At 44.6% G+C, this 15161-nt stretch overlaps 2 protein-coding genes across 2 annotated transcripts in view; one reads left to right on the top strand and one right to left on the bottom strand.

Annotated features, from left to right (window-relative positions):
* The window catches only part of LOC146510531 (glutamate receptor 1-like), a 441677-nt gene that overhangs the window by 294288 nt on the left and 132228 nt on the right, over positions 1–15161 (bottom strand). The gene's annotated exons all lie outside the window — the stretch shown is intronic.
* nipal4 (NIPA like domain containing 4) lies at positions 457–14961 on the top strand. The gene is made up of 10 exons (XM_085175384.1): positions 457–690; positions 4284–4382; positions 6778–6915; positions 9030–9086; positions 9929–10019; positions 10138–10298; positions 10836–11003; positions 11338–11417; positions 12295–12507; positions 13614–14961. Exons 1-10 carry the CDS (start codon positions 651–653, stop codon positions 13803–13805), a joined length of 1239 nt encoding a protein of 412 aa, XP_085031510.1. The 5' UTR covers positions 457–650; the 3' UTR covers positions 13806–14961.

Raw genomic sequence — 15161 nt, 5'->3', positions numbered from 1 at the left:
TTTTCCCAACAATCCCTTGTCATCTTTATTTCAGCAGCTCAGTGTCAGTGTTTCTTATTCAGGTCCTCATGATGATACAGTGGGGATGCAAACTACAATCCTCTATTTAGAATTCCCATATACCAGTATTATTTCCTAAATGTTGCCAATAAAAAAGAAAATCAGAAGAATTTTAAGCAGTTTTAATTTTAATTTAACCTCATTTGAAGAAGAGGTCAGAGGTCCAAAGTATGGGAATATTTAGAATTCCCATGTTGTCAATTCAAATAATGCCAATAAGAAACATAGTTTGAAATATTTAGCATTATTAAATAAGTTTCAAAATACTACTTAATACAATACATGGAAACTGGGGCCCCACGGCGCATGTTTGCCCCGGGCCTCTGCTGAGTTTGCTCCGCCTGTGTAGGGCGGGACCGGCTCGTGCCGGCAGGGCGGGGTCAGGTGTTCACCTGCCGCTGCTTTCAGTCGTTGTTCCGCTGATTCCGTGACAGGGCTGTGGTGTGAGTGAGCCGGGCTGCGGGTTTCATGCTGGCTGCGACGCTGTCGCTCGCTTTCTGAACATCTCCGGACAATTAATCTGAGTTCTGTGGATGCGCAGAGTCCGCAGGCTACTTCCGGTTCTGTGAAAGCCTCAACAAAGCAGCACGATGCGAGATGTTCACCTGAGCAATGAGACGTGCACAAACGGTAAGAAGTCAGAGAGAAGTGTGTGTGTGTGTCACAGTCAGTCAGGTGTTTGTTTGTGGAGCAGGAAACAAGTGCAGACTGCGGGTGCGCTCTGTTTAAAAATGACTCACAACGATCCGGAAAACTGCTCCTTCTCCTCAGCCTGATGGACAGGGGCGTTTCCACGACTTTTTGCTCTGTGTGTGAGAGAGACAGCGGGAGAGAGAGATTGACAAATAGTTGATCAAAAATAAATCTAGCGTGTAAACTTGCTGTGGAGCTCAGTTGTAGTTTAGCTGCCGTCATCTCTGGTGTTCTGTCACAAATCTGAGGAGCTTGAGAAGAACAGCCACAGACTTGGTGAAGTTTCTTGAAGATTGTTCTCCTCTCCTCTGAGGAGCTTCTTCACTTACACTGGAACAGCACTATCATCTGTTATGTAGCAGGTTAATCAGAGAAACTCAGAGTGTTCTCCAAGCAGACATCCCAGTGTACCTCGGACCCAGCCACACCCTCAGACCAGAACTGGTGGTGTATCCTGTAGGGCTGTCACGATTATGTCGACTAGTCACGATTAGTCGACGACTGATTTAATAGTCGACGCATCGTTTAACGCTTTGTAAGATCACAAAAGACGCAGGAATAAGTAATAACGGACTGAAACAGAAGATGCCAGCTGCCGTTAAACCCCGAAGAAGAAGAAGAAGAAGAAGCTGTGTCCCGGAATTCATAGCGCAGCCCAGCTCAGTTTCCAACAATGGTGGCAGCTAGTTAGTTTTAATATTACTCTTATTATTCTTTCTGGGTCACAAAATAAACGTTTAACATATTTTCAGGCGAGAATGTAGCTGTGTAAACCTCAAATATCTGCTCAGTTTATCAAGACACCACATATTTTCAAAAGCGCTCCGACGTTTTCGGAGACGTCTGTTACCCACTAGCTCGATAGCTAGCCGGGGGCTAGGCTAACTAGAGCCTTGAGAACACCGGACTCCCGGCAAATCGTTTTCAAACCCACCGCCATCTTTCGCTACTCAGGTTAAACATGATATATAAGTCACTTAGATAACTTAAAATGTTATTGTTTGGCTTTTTCAGTATTTTATTTGTTCCTGAGTAAATCGGTGAGTTTATTAAACTTCACCGAAACAATCTGCACATTTAATTAAAATTTAATAAACTACCATCTTGTCTTTATTTTTAGTTAGCACAGACCTTAAACACTTAAAGCTGTAAGCTAATGATAGTTATATAAGAGCAGATACATGCTGGTACAATAAGCGGTACGTTTTAAGTTCAATGGATGATGATCTGATTAGTCGACTATCAAATTAATCGTTTGTGGCCCTAGTATCCTGTGCAGCGCAGCGAGGAGAGCTCAGACCTCTACAGAAACCAAACACTTCGTAAACACATGGGAGAACCTAGAAGAGCCACCTCAGCTGTACATCTAAAGGTCAAAGGTCACTCTACGAGGATGTTCACATTTTGGACAGAGAGGACAGGCGATTTTGAGATGCCTCCCAGACGCCTTAACGCCCACTCACATCCTGGGTCAAGTGTTCTCAATAAGTCACATGACAGAGTGAGGCAAGGTCTCACAATAAACCTCTGAAACCTCTGCTGATAATGACCCACACCCATTCTCACACATTGAATCATTTGATGAATCACTCTTAAGGGTCAACTCCCACTCAGGCTTAAGTCCCTGGGACTCTGCTCCATTTGGTTTCAGAACTGAAGAAGCTTCTGGGATGAAGCAACAAACCTAAAGAATCTGATCGCTTTTCTTTCCCGGCTCCTTGGATTAGTGACCTGGAGATACTCGGTCACAGATATATTTGAAGGCAATAACTGACATTAACACTGCAGGGACACACTTTGTGTTAGCTGGGTAACAATCGGCACAGAAACAAGCAGCAGTTGTACTTCTGTTTGTTTCTGTGCTTCAGCTCAGCTTAGTTCCCATCATCATGTTCAGCTTGAGTCATGGAGGCTGCTGTTAATGATTTCCAGCCCGTTCTCGTATTTTCTGATGAAACTCTTTGATTATATCTCACAGCAGCTCGGTTTGATCTCGCTGTTTTCACACATTTCTCTGGGCTCTATTCAGATGGATATTATCTCATGATAGATTTTAGATAGTAGATGTTTCCCACTGTGTGGTCTTCATCAGCCCATAAACACCTGTAGCTGAGGAGAGCAGCTGCTGGACTTTTATGAGTAAATGTCCCGTTCCTGTGTGCTGGAGGATTCTAGCTGCTCGGCAGTCCCGCCTCATCGTTGTTACATTTTGGGTTTCGTGATGCTCCAGATGTTGGCGAAAGCTCTGAGCCGTAGGCAGCCGGTCCAACATCTGGACTCTTCTACTGTGAAGCCATGGGGCCGACAGAGAATCCACACAGCTTCGCAGTAGAAGAGTCCGGACCTTAAAATCCAAGCAGCCGGCTGCTGTTCAGGGATGCTGGCCTGCTCTTGTAAATCAGGCCAAATTAGATAAAAGTTGCTATTCTCTGGCCAAATTTTAATTTCAACATCTGGAGCATCACGAAACCCAAAATGTAACAACGATGAGGCGGGACTGCCGAGCAGCCAGAATCCTCCAGCACACAGGAACGGGACATTTACTCATAAAAGTCCAGCAGCTGCTCTCCTCAGCTACAGGTGTTTATGGGCTGATGTTAAAAGACCACACAGTGGGAAACATCTACTATCTAAAATCTATCATGAGATAATATCCATCTGAATAGAGCCCAGAGAATAGCAACTTAGATAAAATTTGGCCAAATTAGATAAAAGTTGCTATTTTGAGGAGGCGCCATAGAAACAGACAGCTTGGCATCATGTAAAAGCATCGTAAGATGGAAAATGATTTTGTTTAATTCATGGCCAACAGGGAAATGTGAATGTTCCTGTGACTTTTAGCTAATCTTCTGCCTTTTTTTTCCCCGTTTTTCCATAATTTGGCCCGAGTGTGTTGTGAGGATTTGACCTTGACGTCCGTGTTTCTCCCTCTTAGTATTTTTGATTTTGTTGTATTTAATTGTCTCTTAATTACATCCTGAGTCTAAAATCCAAACAGTGTTTTTCTGCACTTGCTGTTGATCCCCCACACTGCTGTGGGCTGTGTTTCATGGTGGCGTGTACGAGCGCTCACTGTTGACAGTGTAAATATTAAACTGCTCGGCCTGGTTTTACTCGTCCTCTCCGCTGTCGGGTCAGTGTTACACGCCTGCAGCTGCGTCTTCAAACCATACGCCCCGGAGACGCTTCCTGATGTGAGTGCTGTTTAAAACAGTGCTCCTGTTGTCCTGTAACGAGTGCCCGATTATTCACACTATCATCTGTTTTCTTCTGCTGCTGAAAAATTCCCCTGTTTGCTTTTTGTGGTTTTTGCCTTTAAAATGTAATTCATTTAATTTATTACATTTATTTATGATGAAAACTAATCGATCCAGTGATAGAAACATCCAGAGTCATATGCTGTCACAGGCCGCTCCGACTTAAACGACCTTTGGTTAACGAGAGTGCTTCCATGGCTGTAATCAGTAAAAGATAAATAATTAGCTGAAACATAAAGGATGTAAAAATGTGTCGCGTTTGTGTCTCTGCAGGGTCGGCGGTGAGGTTGTGGTGCGGCTCTCAGTTCACAGTGTGTTTGGTCACTGGAGAAACGCTGAATAACACACACCTGAGCAATGGCACACAGACAGGTATAACACACACACACACACTTCTATAACATTCCTGTGTAAGTGGGCACGAGGAGTTTGTTTAGGGTTAAATATCAGTGTGTTTAAAGATTCGTTGCTGTGTGTTGATGGTTGTCGGCGCTCACGTCTCATCCGTCGAGTCTTTGCTCAGAATAATAATCTGATATCTGACACTTTCATAGTTCTTAGTTGCCCATGACTACAGTGTTGCTGAGTCAGCAGTGCTGTGCCGGAAACCTGAGACAACAGGTAAACAACAGCTGCAGGTTAAATTAGCCGAATGAGGATTTTCCACTCATCAGCCAGTGTTTAAGGAGGGGGAGGGGTCCACAGATAATCTGTTTGTCTGAAGGAGTTAACACACTCTGTCGTCGGCCTTTTTCTGTGCGAGAAAAATAAAAATGCACTATTTTCTCATTTAAGGCTGATTCTTCTGTAGCGTTCCCACCTCAGCACTCAGTCTTTTATACAACACGCCGCCTTCACCCAGTCGCACTCTGACGAGCACATCGGAGAGAAACTCGGGGTTCACCAGCTTGCTCAAGGATACTTTAGCACAGCGGTCTCCAACCTTTTTTGCGCCCCGGTTTATGCCCGACAATATTTTCACGGACCGGCCTTTAAGGTGTCGCGGATAAATACAACAAAATAAAACTAGTACCGGTACCGAAAAAAAGAAGATTTATTCATAACACACGTGAAAAGACCCAGGAAAACAGAGTAAACGATAAAACGATAACAAAATAACGCTGAAAACCGATAAAAACCCTGAAAACTATACATTTCACACCTGAGCCTCAACTCTCGCGTCCCGGTACCAAACGACTCACGGACCGGTACCGGTCCGAGGCCCGGGGGTTGGGGACCGCTGCTTTAGCACGTACAGGACCGAACCACCAACCCAATGATTGGTAGAGCTGCACCCCCCACGGAGATATTATCATTCTCTAGAGTGAATCAGAATCTGTTTAAAAAGGGTGAAGCCTCCATGTTTAGTCATGTTATGTATTTAGCTGTAACGCTGAGCGCTGTTAGTTTATGAGTATTAGCAAACATGATAAACTAACAAGCCCAAATAATCCTGATTACAGCTGACAGATGTCAGGTTACACACAGACTCGAGGGATGCGGTGGCTGATGTTTGTGCTGATGTTTATACACAAAAGTGTTTCCAAGATGAAAAACTTTTATTGAGAAAGAAAAAATTCTTTATTTGTTGACATTGTGGATGATGTCATTAGAAGTTTCCCCTACAGGAACCTAATGAGCTGCAACTTTAATGACTGTTTGATTGTGTTGTTGTCTCCATTGTTCTCCGTGTCTCTGGAGACCAGTTCCTGAAACGGTCTTTCCAGGAAGTGATCGGTTCCTCGCACTATCAGGGTTAACTGTGTAGCAGATCAGATGTAACACGAGGAACAAGGAAATGAACTCCACAGGACGTGTGTAACTGTACCTGTCAGTGTTAGCATCGTGGTAGCCTGACAGGCAGCATGTGTCCAAACACGAAGCACAGCTGAAGATGATGAGCAGACCAAACATGGAGTAGATCAGAGAGAGGAAGGTGACTCCACACTTCCTCAGTACAGACAATGGAGGAGGAAGCACAGACTCGTTCAGGTGAACTGAGGCGTGACCGCTGTGAGCGAGACAGGTGCACAAGCAGAGACGACATATACATATCCGTGGGTGGGGGGTGGGGTGTCTTTCTGTGTGTGTGTGAAACAATAGCATGATGTCAGCTCTTCCTCTTTGAACATTCAGTCACCTACAGCTGAAGTAGCAACAGCTTTTAGTGACGGTGACCTCCATCAGAGCCAGGCTCAGTGAGCGGGAGGATGAAGGGCACAGAGATGCAAAACTTACTGACAGAGCGAAGCGCCGTAAAAACACCTGGGCACGAAGAGAAGAAATTCCCAGTGCATCATGGGAGGTCCCTTAGCACTCTAAGCCCACTGCAGCATAACTGGTTTAGGGTTCACGGTCACCTGATGACGCCTCAGAGTGGAGAGGGTGTCGCCTGAATGCGAGGGGCCTGACGGCTGAAGGCTCTGCCTCCGTTTCTATAGAAACTTCAGGAACTGCGAGTAAGCGCTGCTCTCTCAGACTGCGGGCTCTGCTCGGATATATGACGCCGCCAGCCTTAAGAGCTCGTCACATGAGCTGAGGTGTCCTGTTGTGCTCACATGATGGAGTGGGCCAGTGTGTCACAGAGTGGGTTAATGACCCCAGGACCACTTCTTATTGGACAGCCACCAGTTTATTAGCTGGAAATTCAAGAGGCTTCCCCAGCAGCGGTGGTGCCAGTTTACTGCAGACCTGTGTGTGTGGCAGGATTTGCGTGGTGTGATAACGCTGATAAACACACACTCAGTGACGTCGTGTTTGTCTCCAGATGTACAGTCAAACAGCACCTACAACCTGTGGCTGGGCCTGACCCTCGCCCTGCTGTCGGCCTTCTTGATTGGTGGGAGTGTCATTCTCAAGAAGAAAGCCCTCCTCCGATTGGCCAACAACGGACACACCAGAGCAGGTGAGCAGAGTCAGGTGTTTCTGATGTTTGACTTAGGAGGTTTATCCGGGCTCAGCCCTGATGCTATCAGTGTTCATGGCAAGACCACATGTGGATTCATCCAAAGTTGAAAATGGTTCTCAGTAAATGCATCGGTCGAGGGGGGAGGGGCAGCTTTGTCTGTTTAATCTTCCAGGTCAATATTAGATTTGGAGGGTTTATTGATATCTTAGATGAGACCGTTGACCTTTACCACCACTACAGGAACTCACTCACCTCCCACTCTGAGTCGCTGTTGCTTTTATTGCTCTTCTCCCTCCTATGTAATGACTTTCTGACTTTCCAGGAAGTGATATCAGTTTCAGGTGCTCTCAGGGTGGATACCAATACTATTACTACTACTACTACTAATAATAATAATTAGGGCTGTGCGATATGACCACTTTTTTCTTTGCGTATTTATTACACGGCGTGCTGCGGGGAAAAGCTGATGCATGAAACGATACATTTTTAGACATAAGTTGTAACAGCCGCCGTTTTCTTTCAAAGTTTGAGTCTAAGGTTTTGGGGTTTTTTAGCACCTGATGGCTCTTTTTTGCTTCTCCTCTGTAAACTCTCTGCATACTCTTTCATGTGACTCAGTTTATTTTGAAAAGTCTCAACAGGATCTTGAGCATTATTGTGAAAGGTTTATGGGGAAAATAAACAAGCGGACACGCGGTGGTTTTACCGTCGCGTATACCATCAAAACGGTGAAAAAATATTGCCGTAAACAGTTTATTTTGTGACACCATGAAACAAACGATAGCGTAAAATGAAACGATAAATGTTTTTTGTATCGTCATCCGATATTTATCGTTATATCGAACAGCCCTAATAATAATAATAATAATAGTAATAATAATAATAATGGATTGCATTTATACAGTGCTTTACAATGCCACTATTCATTCACTCTCACATTCACACACTGGTGGAGGCAGCTACAGTTGTAGCCACAGCTGCCCTGGGGCAGACTGACGGAGGCGAGGCTGCCATATCGCGCCATCGGCCCCTCTGGCCAACACCAGTAGGCGGTAGGTGAAGAGTCTTGCCCAAGGACACAACGACTCATGTATAGTGTGACAGACGAGCTCATGAGTATCACAGATCATGTCTGAATCATCGCTCTCAGAGTTTGTTATTCCCTCGCTGCTATCTGTGTCACACTGTATGTAGAGTAAATCGGCCAGTAAATTAAATTTTATATGCTGGAAAAAAAACGGGTTAAAAGCAAACATGAAGTCTGAGAACAGCATCTGACATCTGCAGGTCTGAGTTTTGGGAACTAAACTCATTTTGGAAGAATCGATGTTCATTAGAATAATTAAGACTGTGGGTTTGGTGGGTTTTCTCTGCTATGAAGAGCTTGCTGATGTTTGTCTCTGAGAGTGAATGTTTGGAGGATGGATCAGGCTGAGGTTTTAAAGCCGCACATTTGTCCTTGAATTTGTTCCATAGCCTGTAAAGGAGGCTCGCTGTGTAGTGGATGGGATTTTAACTTCCTGTTTACAGGTTTATGGACGTGCTGATGCTTCCTCCCTGAACTGGTTCCAAGATTTTTATATTGCTCCTTACAGTGCACCTGCTCTTTTATATGGCATATATAACTTGTACATCTGTGTAGATACTCACGTCATTACACACATTCGCTGTGTGGGTATGTACCTACAGACTTTAAGTTTCTTTTTTGGTTTCTCTTTTTTTCTCTTATTCTAAAGGAATTTTAATGTAAAAAATCTACATGCTGCTTACGGAGAGATGCCAAACTGTTTCGTTGTTCTTGTGACAATAAAGATCTATTCTATTCTATTCTATTCTATAATTTAGTGATGAAATGTGTTAAAGGAGGAAAACAAAGATGTCCTGACTTGGATGAGCCAGTTTCAGACGTTTCTATATTTGATATATTTATAGGAAGGTGTCGGGAGACAGATGGTTGACATATTTTTATAGTTTGTAAATTTACTTTAGGACTGGTATCCTAGTCTCTCTCTAAATGCGGATGTAATGGTCTCTAAATACAAAGACAAGTTTCGGTTTTCAGGTAAATGAGGTGGAGCATCGTGCTGATCGTGCTGTGTGTGTTTCTGTAGGTGACGGAGGCCATGGTTACCTGAAGGACTGGCTGTGGTGGGGAGGCCTGTTAACCAGTAAGAGTTTCAGTTCCATCTCATTTTCTGATCCACAGTTCTTTGTCAGTGTGGCTGGAGTACAGTTTAGGATGTGACATGTATACAAATCTGTCACGAAAGTAAACGATAACGATATAAATCACAAAAATGTAACATTTTCTGTAAATTCTGTGAATCTCGGGCAACTCGACTTGCATGTTTTTTTTCCCAGCTGGGCGTCATGTAGCTGGAGTCGAGTGTTTTAACCGATGCATGAAACGATACATTTTTAGACATAAGTTGTAACGGCGCCGTTTTCTTTCAAAGTTTGAGTTTAAGGTTTATTTTTGAGCACCTGACGGCTCTTTTTTGCTTCTCATCCGTAAACAGTCTGCATCCTCTTTCACGTGACTCAGTTTTTTTTGAAAAGTCTCAACAGGATCTTGAGCTTTATTGTGAAAGGTTTACATGGAAAACAAACAAGCGGACACGCGGAGCCACGCGGTGGTTTTACCGTCATTGTTGCTAACGACAACACGACACAGGCGCTTGCCCGTCCGTAGTGTGGTTATATTAAATATAAGAGAAAGAGAGAAATGAATATAACCACTACAGTGACATCAAAATAATGAAAACATGTTGCTGTAAACAGTTTATTTTGCGACACCACGAAACCAACGATAGCGTAAAATGAAACGATAAATGTTTTTATATGGTTATATCGAACAGCTTTACTCTGTTCTGTATTTTTCCCTCGTGTGATGGAGCTAAACAGCAGTTTCCTTCAGCTAAACTCATCCTGGATCTTATTCGGTTTATGTTCGAGTGATTAAAAATAGCTCCTATGTTTCCGTCAGCAGTGATTTTCTTTTCCTCTGCAGTGGGAGCAGGAGAAGTCTGCAACTTCACTGCCTACATGTTTGCTCCGGCCACGCTGGTGACTCCGCTGGGCGCCCTGAGCGTCCTCATCAGGTAGCTCTAGTTTGTAAATTTAAATTCGGTTATGTTTGTGTTTTAAAGCAGCATGTTTGTCCTTGAATTTGCTTCTGTGGCCTGTATCGAGGCTAACGTGAAGTCCTGTGCTCTGCAGTGCAGTTCTGTCCTCCTACCTGCTGGGGGAGGTGTTGAACATTGTGGGGAAGCTTGGCTGTCTGCTGTGTGTGCTAGGAAGCATCCTGTTGGTTATCCACGCCCCACAGGAACAGGAAGTGACATCACTACGGGAGATGACCAACAAGCTGCTGGAGCCTGGTGAGAGGGGTCGCTCTACTATCTCAAACTCGGAGCGTTCGGTCGCCGAGCTTCAGTTAGTTTGATCTTTTTTTAAGGAAACTTTAGTTTACATCATTGTTTTCAATTCAGACCCCCACAAAGACTCGTATGTGGACTGAATTCTGGATGCTGCCTCAAGTGGACATTAGAGAAACTGCAGTTTTTGTATTTTGACGTCTTTGTCAGCCTCAGAGGTCACGGCGTAGCCTTCTGTAAGGCCACAGAGGCGAGCCCGATGATGTCATTTTACCATGATGTCAGCAGTGTTATCTCACTGATCCAGAGTCTAAATGCAGGCACACTGATACAGATGTGAGGCTGGCTTATCGTCATAGCAACAGCTGAGCCTCAGCTTTGGTGCAGAACAACTATTTATCAGTTCAGATGTGAAGTGAGGAGCAGAAATCATGTTTCTGACTTATCATCAGTCCTGTGTGTGTGTGTGTGTGTGTGTGTGTGTGTGTGTGTGTGTGTGTGTGTGTGTGTGTGTGTGTGTGTGTGTGTGTGTGTGTGCAGGTTTTCTGGTGTATGTGGCGTTGGTGTTGGTGCTGTGTGCGGTGCTCGTGCTGTATTGCTGTCCTCGCTTCGGTCAGTCCAACATCCTCGTCTACATCGGCATCTGCTCGCTGCTCGGCGCGTTCACTGTCTCCTCGGTGAAAGGCCTCGCCATCGCCATCAACACAGGTAAGTGAGAGAGAAGCGTGCGTGCCCGCGCTGCAGAGAAAAGCGTTTTTCCTGCTCTGATGTTCTGATTTTCTGCTTCTTTTCTTTGCATTTTATTGGTTTCCTTTGAGTCACACGGCTCATTCTCAGGTTTTTTAAAAACCTCATCCACTGTCTTAAAGATGAACACACAGCATCACGCCTCATACACACATGAACAAGGACGTCTCCAAGTTCAGACTTTTTTTTTCTGGATCTGTATTTTATAGAAAAATATCACTGTTTAAATAAAACGTCTCCTTTGTAAGGCAGCTGCTGTTATTAAACCACGTGTGCGTTCTCTCTTTATCTTCAGTGTTTTATGATCTTTCCGTCCTTGCTAATCCTCTCACCTGGATCCTGCTGGCAACGCTTATCGTCTCCATAGTAACACAGGTAAGTTTCACAGGTCTGTTCGTCCGGCCCTTATCTCTGTTTCTCAGCTCTATTGTTGCACACAGCACACAGTGATGAATGGCTTCAGCTTCGTCCTCCCTCTAGACCAGCGGTCTCCAACCTTTTTTGCGCCACAGACCAGTTTATGCCCGGCAATATTTTCACGGACCGGCCTTTAAGGTGTCGCGGATAAATACAACAAAATAAAACTAGTACCGGTACTTAAAAAGAAGATTTATTCATAACACACAAAAAGACCCAGGAAAACCGAGTAAACGATAAAAACGATAACAAAATAACGCTGAAAACCGATAAAAACCCTGAAAACTATACATTTCACACCTGAGCCTCAACTCTCGCGGCCCGGTACCAAACGGATCACGGACCGGTACCGGTCCGAGGCCCGGGGGTTGGGGACCGCTGCTTTAGATGGATGCCTGTTAATCTGAATGGACTCGTCAGCATTTGGGCAGAAATCTGTAACTTTTTGTCTGAATACACATGAAGTAACTTTCCATCAGATATCAGCTCACATCCAATCAGAATGCAGGATTTCTAGTGTTTGCATAATGAAGAAAGTGAGTAACAGCTAACGGCGTCATCTCCATAGAAATGCATACATAAAGAAACACCAGCAGAGGAAATGACCCTGAAGTGATCAAACACTCACTGAAGGACACCAAATAACTACACACAACATAAACACAAGTGAAAAGAACCTAAACATCCACACACACCCTGTCCATGATATATTGAGAAACAGAAATTTCCCACCCTTCAGTGTGTTCTCAGAGGCATCGCTGACACAAACACAAACATGCTTTATGTTGTTGTTCTGCCACAGGACTTGTGTGACTCTCCTTGTGCGTGTCTCCAGGTAAACTACCTGAACAAGTCTCTGGATATCTTCAACACCCTGCTGGTTTATCCCATCTACTACGTCCTCTTCACCTCCGTGGTTCTATCCACCTCCATCATCCTCTTCCAGGAGTGGAGAAGCATGTCGACCATCGACATCGTTACAACTCTGGGATCCTTTGTGGTCATCGTGGTGGGCGTGGCCATGCTGCACCTTTTCAGAGAGCTGCAGGTCAGTGATGCGTCTGCATTATTGTTAAAACTCCGATCAGCTCAGTGAGATTTTGAACAGCTCCTTCTTCAGAGGACCTGTCAGACATTGAATACGTCCTGCAGCTCTGCTCTGCTCTGACGGCGATGTTCTCACTTTGGAACTGTAACTCAATAAAATGCATAAAAAGGACGCAGTGTTGAGTTTGTCAGTGTCAGAAACCTGGCAAACATGGATGGCATACATATGTGTGTCATATGTTGCATCAACTGGAAAAACATGAAATGGGACCAACTGATTGTTCAGTACATGAAATGGTAAATGGCCTGTATTTATATAGCGCTTTACACATCCAGTCATTCACACACTGGTGATGGCAGCTACATTGTAGCCACAGCCACCCTGGGGCGCACTGACAGAGGCGAGGCTGCCGGACACTGGCGCCACCGGGCCCTCTGACCACCACCAGTAGGCAACGGGTGAAGTGTCTTGCCCAAGGACACAACGACCGAGACTGTCCAAGCCGGGGCTCGAACCGGCAACCTTCCGATTGAGTCTTGAGTCTTACATCATTAGCGTTCTGTAGCAAATGTTTCGATGCTAAGACTACGAGACATACAGCTGCAGATCAAGTCCACCACTGACCTTTGACCTAAGCTGATACCTGCTTCCCTTACAGCCACCTTATTGTCGAGCAGCTAATCTGTGATGACACAGAAGCCAATAAACACAACCAGTTCTGGTTTAGCTTGAGCAGGGCGCTCCATCGTCACCCACATCGGTGTTAAAGTCTCCTCAGAGATGGAGACCCCAGCATCACACCCGGTGGCTCCAAGAAGACCATCAACATCCCAGAAACAGTTCTAGCCAGTTTGCCACTAATTAGTGAGGTTCTCCAGATCTTTTTCAGACCTTTCTTTTAGCCAGCAGCTCAGCGAGGCTCATTCTGGGCAGCTACATGATCACGCCTATGAAACAGGAAGTTGGGGTTCCTGAGTATTCAGAGATTTTCTGTTGGTAAATACGTTAGCGAGGCTGATGTTAGCGTCTAGATGCAGTAACACTTTTACATGTTTCAGCCTCAAAGGGTTGTTGAGGTCACTCAAATACTTTGTCTTTTGATGCAGATGACGATGAAGGAGCTGACCATTCAGCTCTCACAGCCAGTGGAGAGGGAGGAGCTTAACCAGCAGGTTGTAGCCAATGGAGGAGGAGGAAGGAGTAAAAAAGAAGACAAGTACGGGCTGATGGACAACATGGTGATCGAGAGCCTTCCCCCAATGAGAGAGGAGGGACCGAGAGTCTTCATCATCAGCTAAGGAAGAGGAGGAGGAGACTCGGGTTCAGACTTCCTCTGACTGTTACTGTAACGATCTGCACTTTAAAGAACGTTCTAGAACGGCCTCCAGTCTGACGGCGATCCAGCTCACACTAAACTCACTGTTACTCTTCAGATTATCACAAACTTGACGTTTAGATAAATATGAAAGATCATTACTGAAAACAGAAGCTGACTTTTAGTCCATTCCACCTCTTTGCATTAGCAGAGTCGCTTTAAATACAAAGAGCCACAAAATGCAAAAAGATGCAAAACAGCGGCTGGGATACAAAAAGCAGTATGAATACTGCAGACTGGCCGCAGACATGTAAAAAAGTACTCTGAGCAGCTGTTTCTCTGCTGCTTAATGTTGAGTAAATGAAGGTCAATCAATGAAGTTACTGCATATCAGAATATTTTTCTGCATTTACAGCATCTGAAAACTTGAATGGTGCCTTTGTGCAGGCGTTACGGTGGGTGTTGTTGTTTTTTGCAAACAAATCCATGAAAAGAGGAAAACCGGCCATCAGTGAGACGCTCCTCGTTTTAAAGCTCCGCGCCCGAGCTGGTCATCGCCTCTCAGGTGTTTATGTTGTGGACGTGTGATCTGACACCGAGCTCTGAATAAGTGATGACGTGTGGCGTGTCAGAGAATCTGTTTTTATTAGATATGAAACGTTGGGCGTGTCTTCATCAGAAATTATTTACTTAGAGATCAACACACTCAAGGAGATTCTCAGAGTCAGAGCAGCTGTTCTGTGAGTTCTGGCCTCTGAGTCCAATCATTTACATTCTGTATTCACAGGAAATTTCTCAATTTGATCCTGATGTCAGATGTTTGTGTGTTTCTGAGTTTCTGTTGCTCCCAAACAAAAAACCTCTTATTGCATCAAGTAAATCATGAGAAACATTTCATCAGAAGCACATAATCCATGTTGTTCACCCGTCTGTGGCTGTGATGCTGCACAAACACCGTCTCCCCCTCCTGGCTCTGACAGTAATTGCACAAACACTGCTTCTACTTTTTTTTTTTTCCCTTCTGAATACCAAGAACTCCGCCCACACGCTGTTCAGAGAAATATTTTAAAGGGTGAGTAACCGTGGCAATAATACGTCCACATCATTTTATTCACTCTTTTAAAAACTCAATTTTAGACAGTTAACATGTTAAAGCTGTCTGAATGTTTCCACCACTTTTATTTTTTTCTTTTTATCTCCCGTTGTCATCCGGTCGTTAAGTCTGACGTCACTAGCCGTGTCTGGGCCTAAACTCCGCTGCAGGTCCATATATCAAACATCACTATGGCATTACTTACATTTCATCTTTAATAAAATGATCAGCGTTCTGCTCTACCAG

The sequence above is a fragment of the Neolamprologus multifasciatus genome, chromosome 10 (genome assembly GCF_963576455.1).
Source record: "Neolamprologus multifasciatus chromosome 10, fNeoMul1.2, whole genome shotgun sequence".
Taxonomy (NCBI): domain Eukaryota; kingdom Metazoa; phylum Chordata; class Actinopteri; order Cichliformes; family Cichlidae; genus Neolamprologus; species Neolamprologus multifasciatus.
Note: the sequence above shows the minus strand (reverse complement) of the source record. Positions and strands in the feature narration are given on the sequence as shown.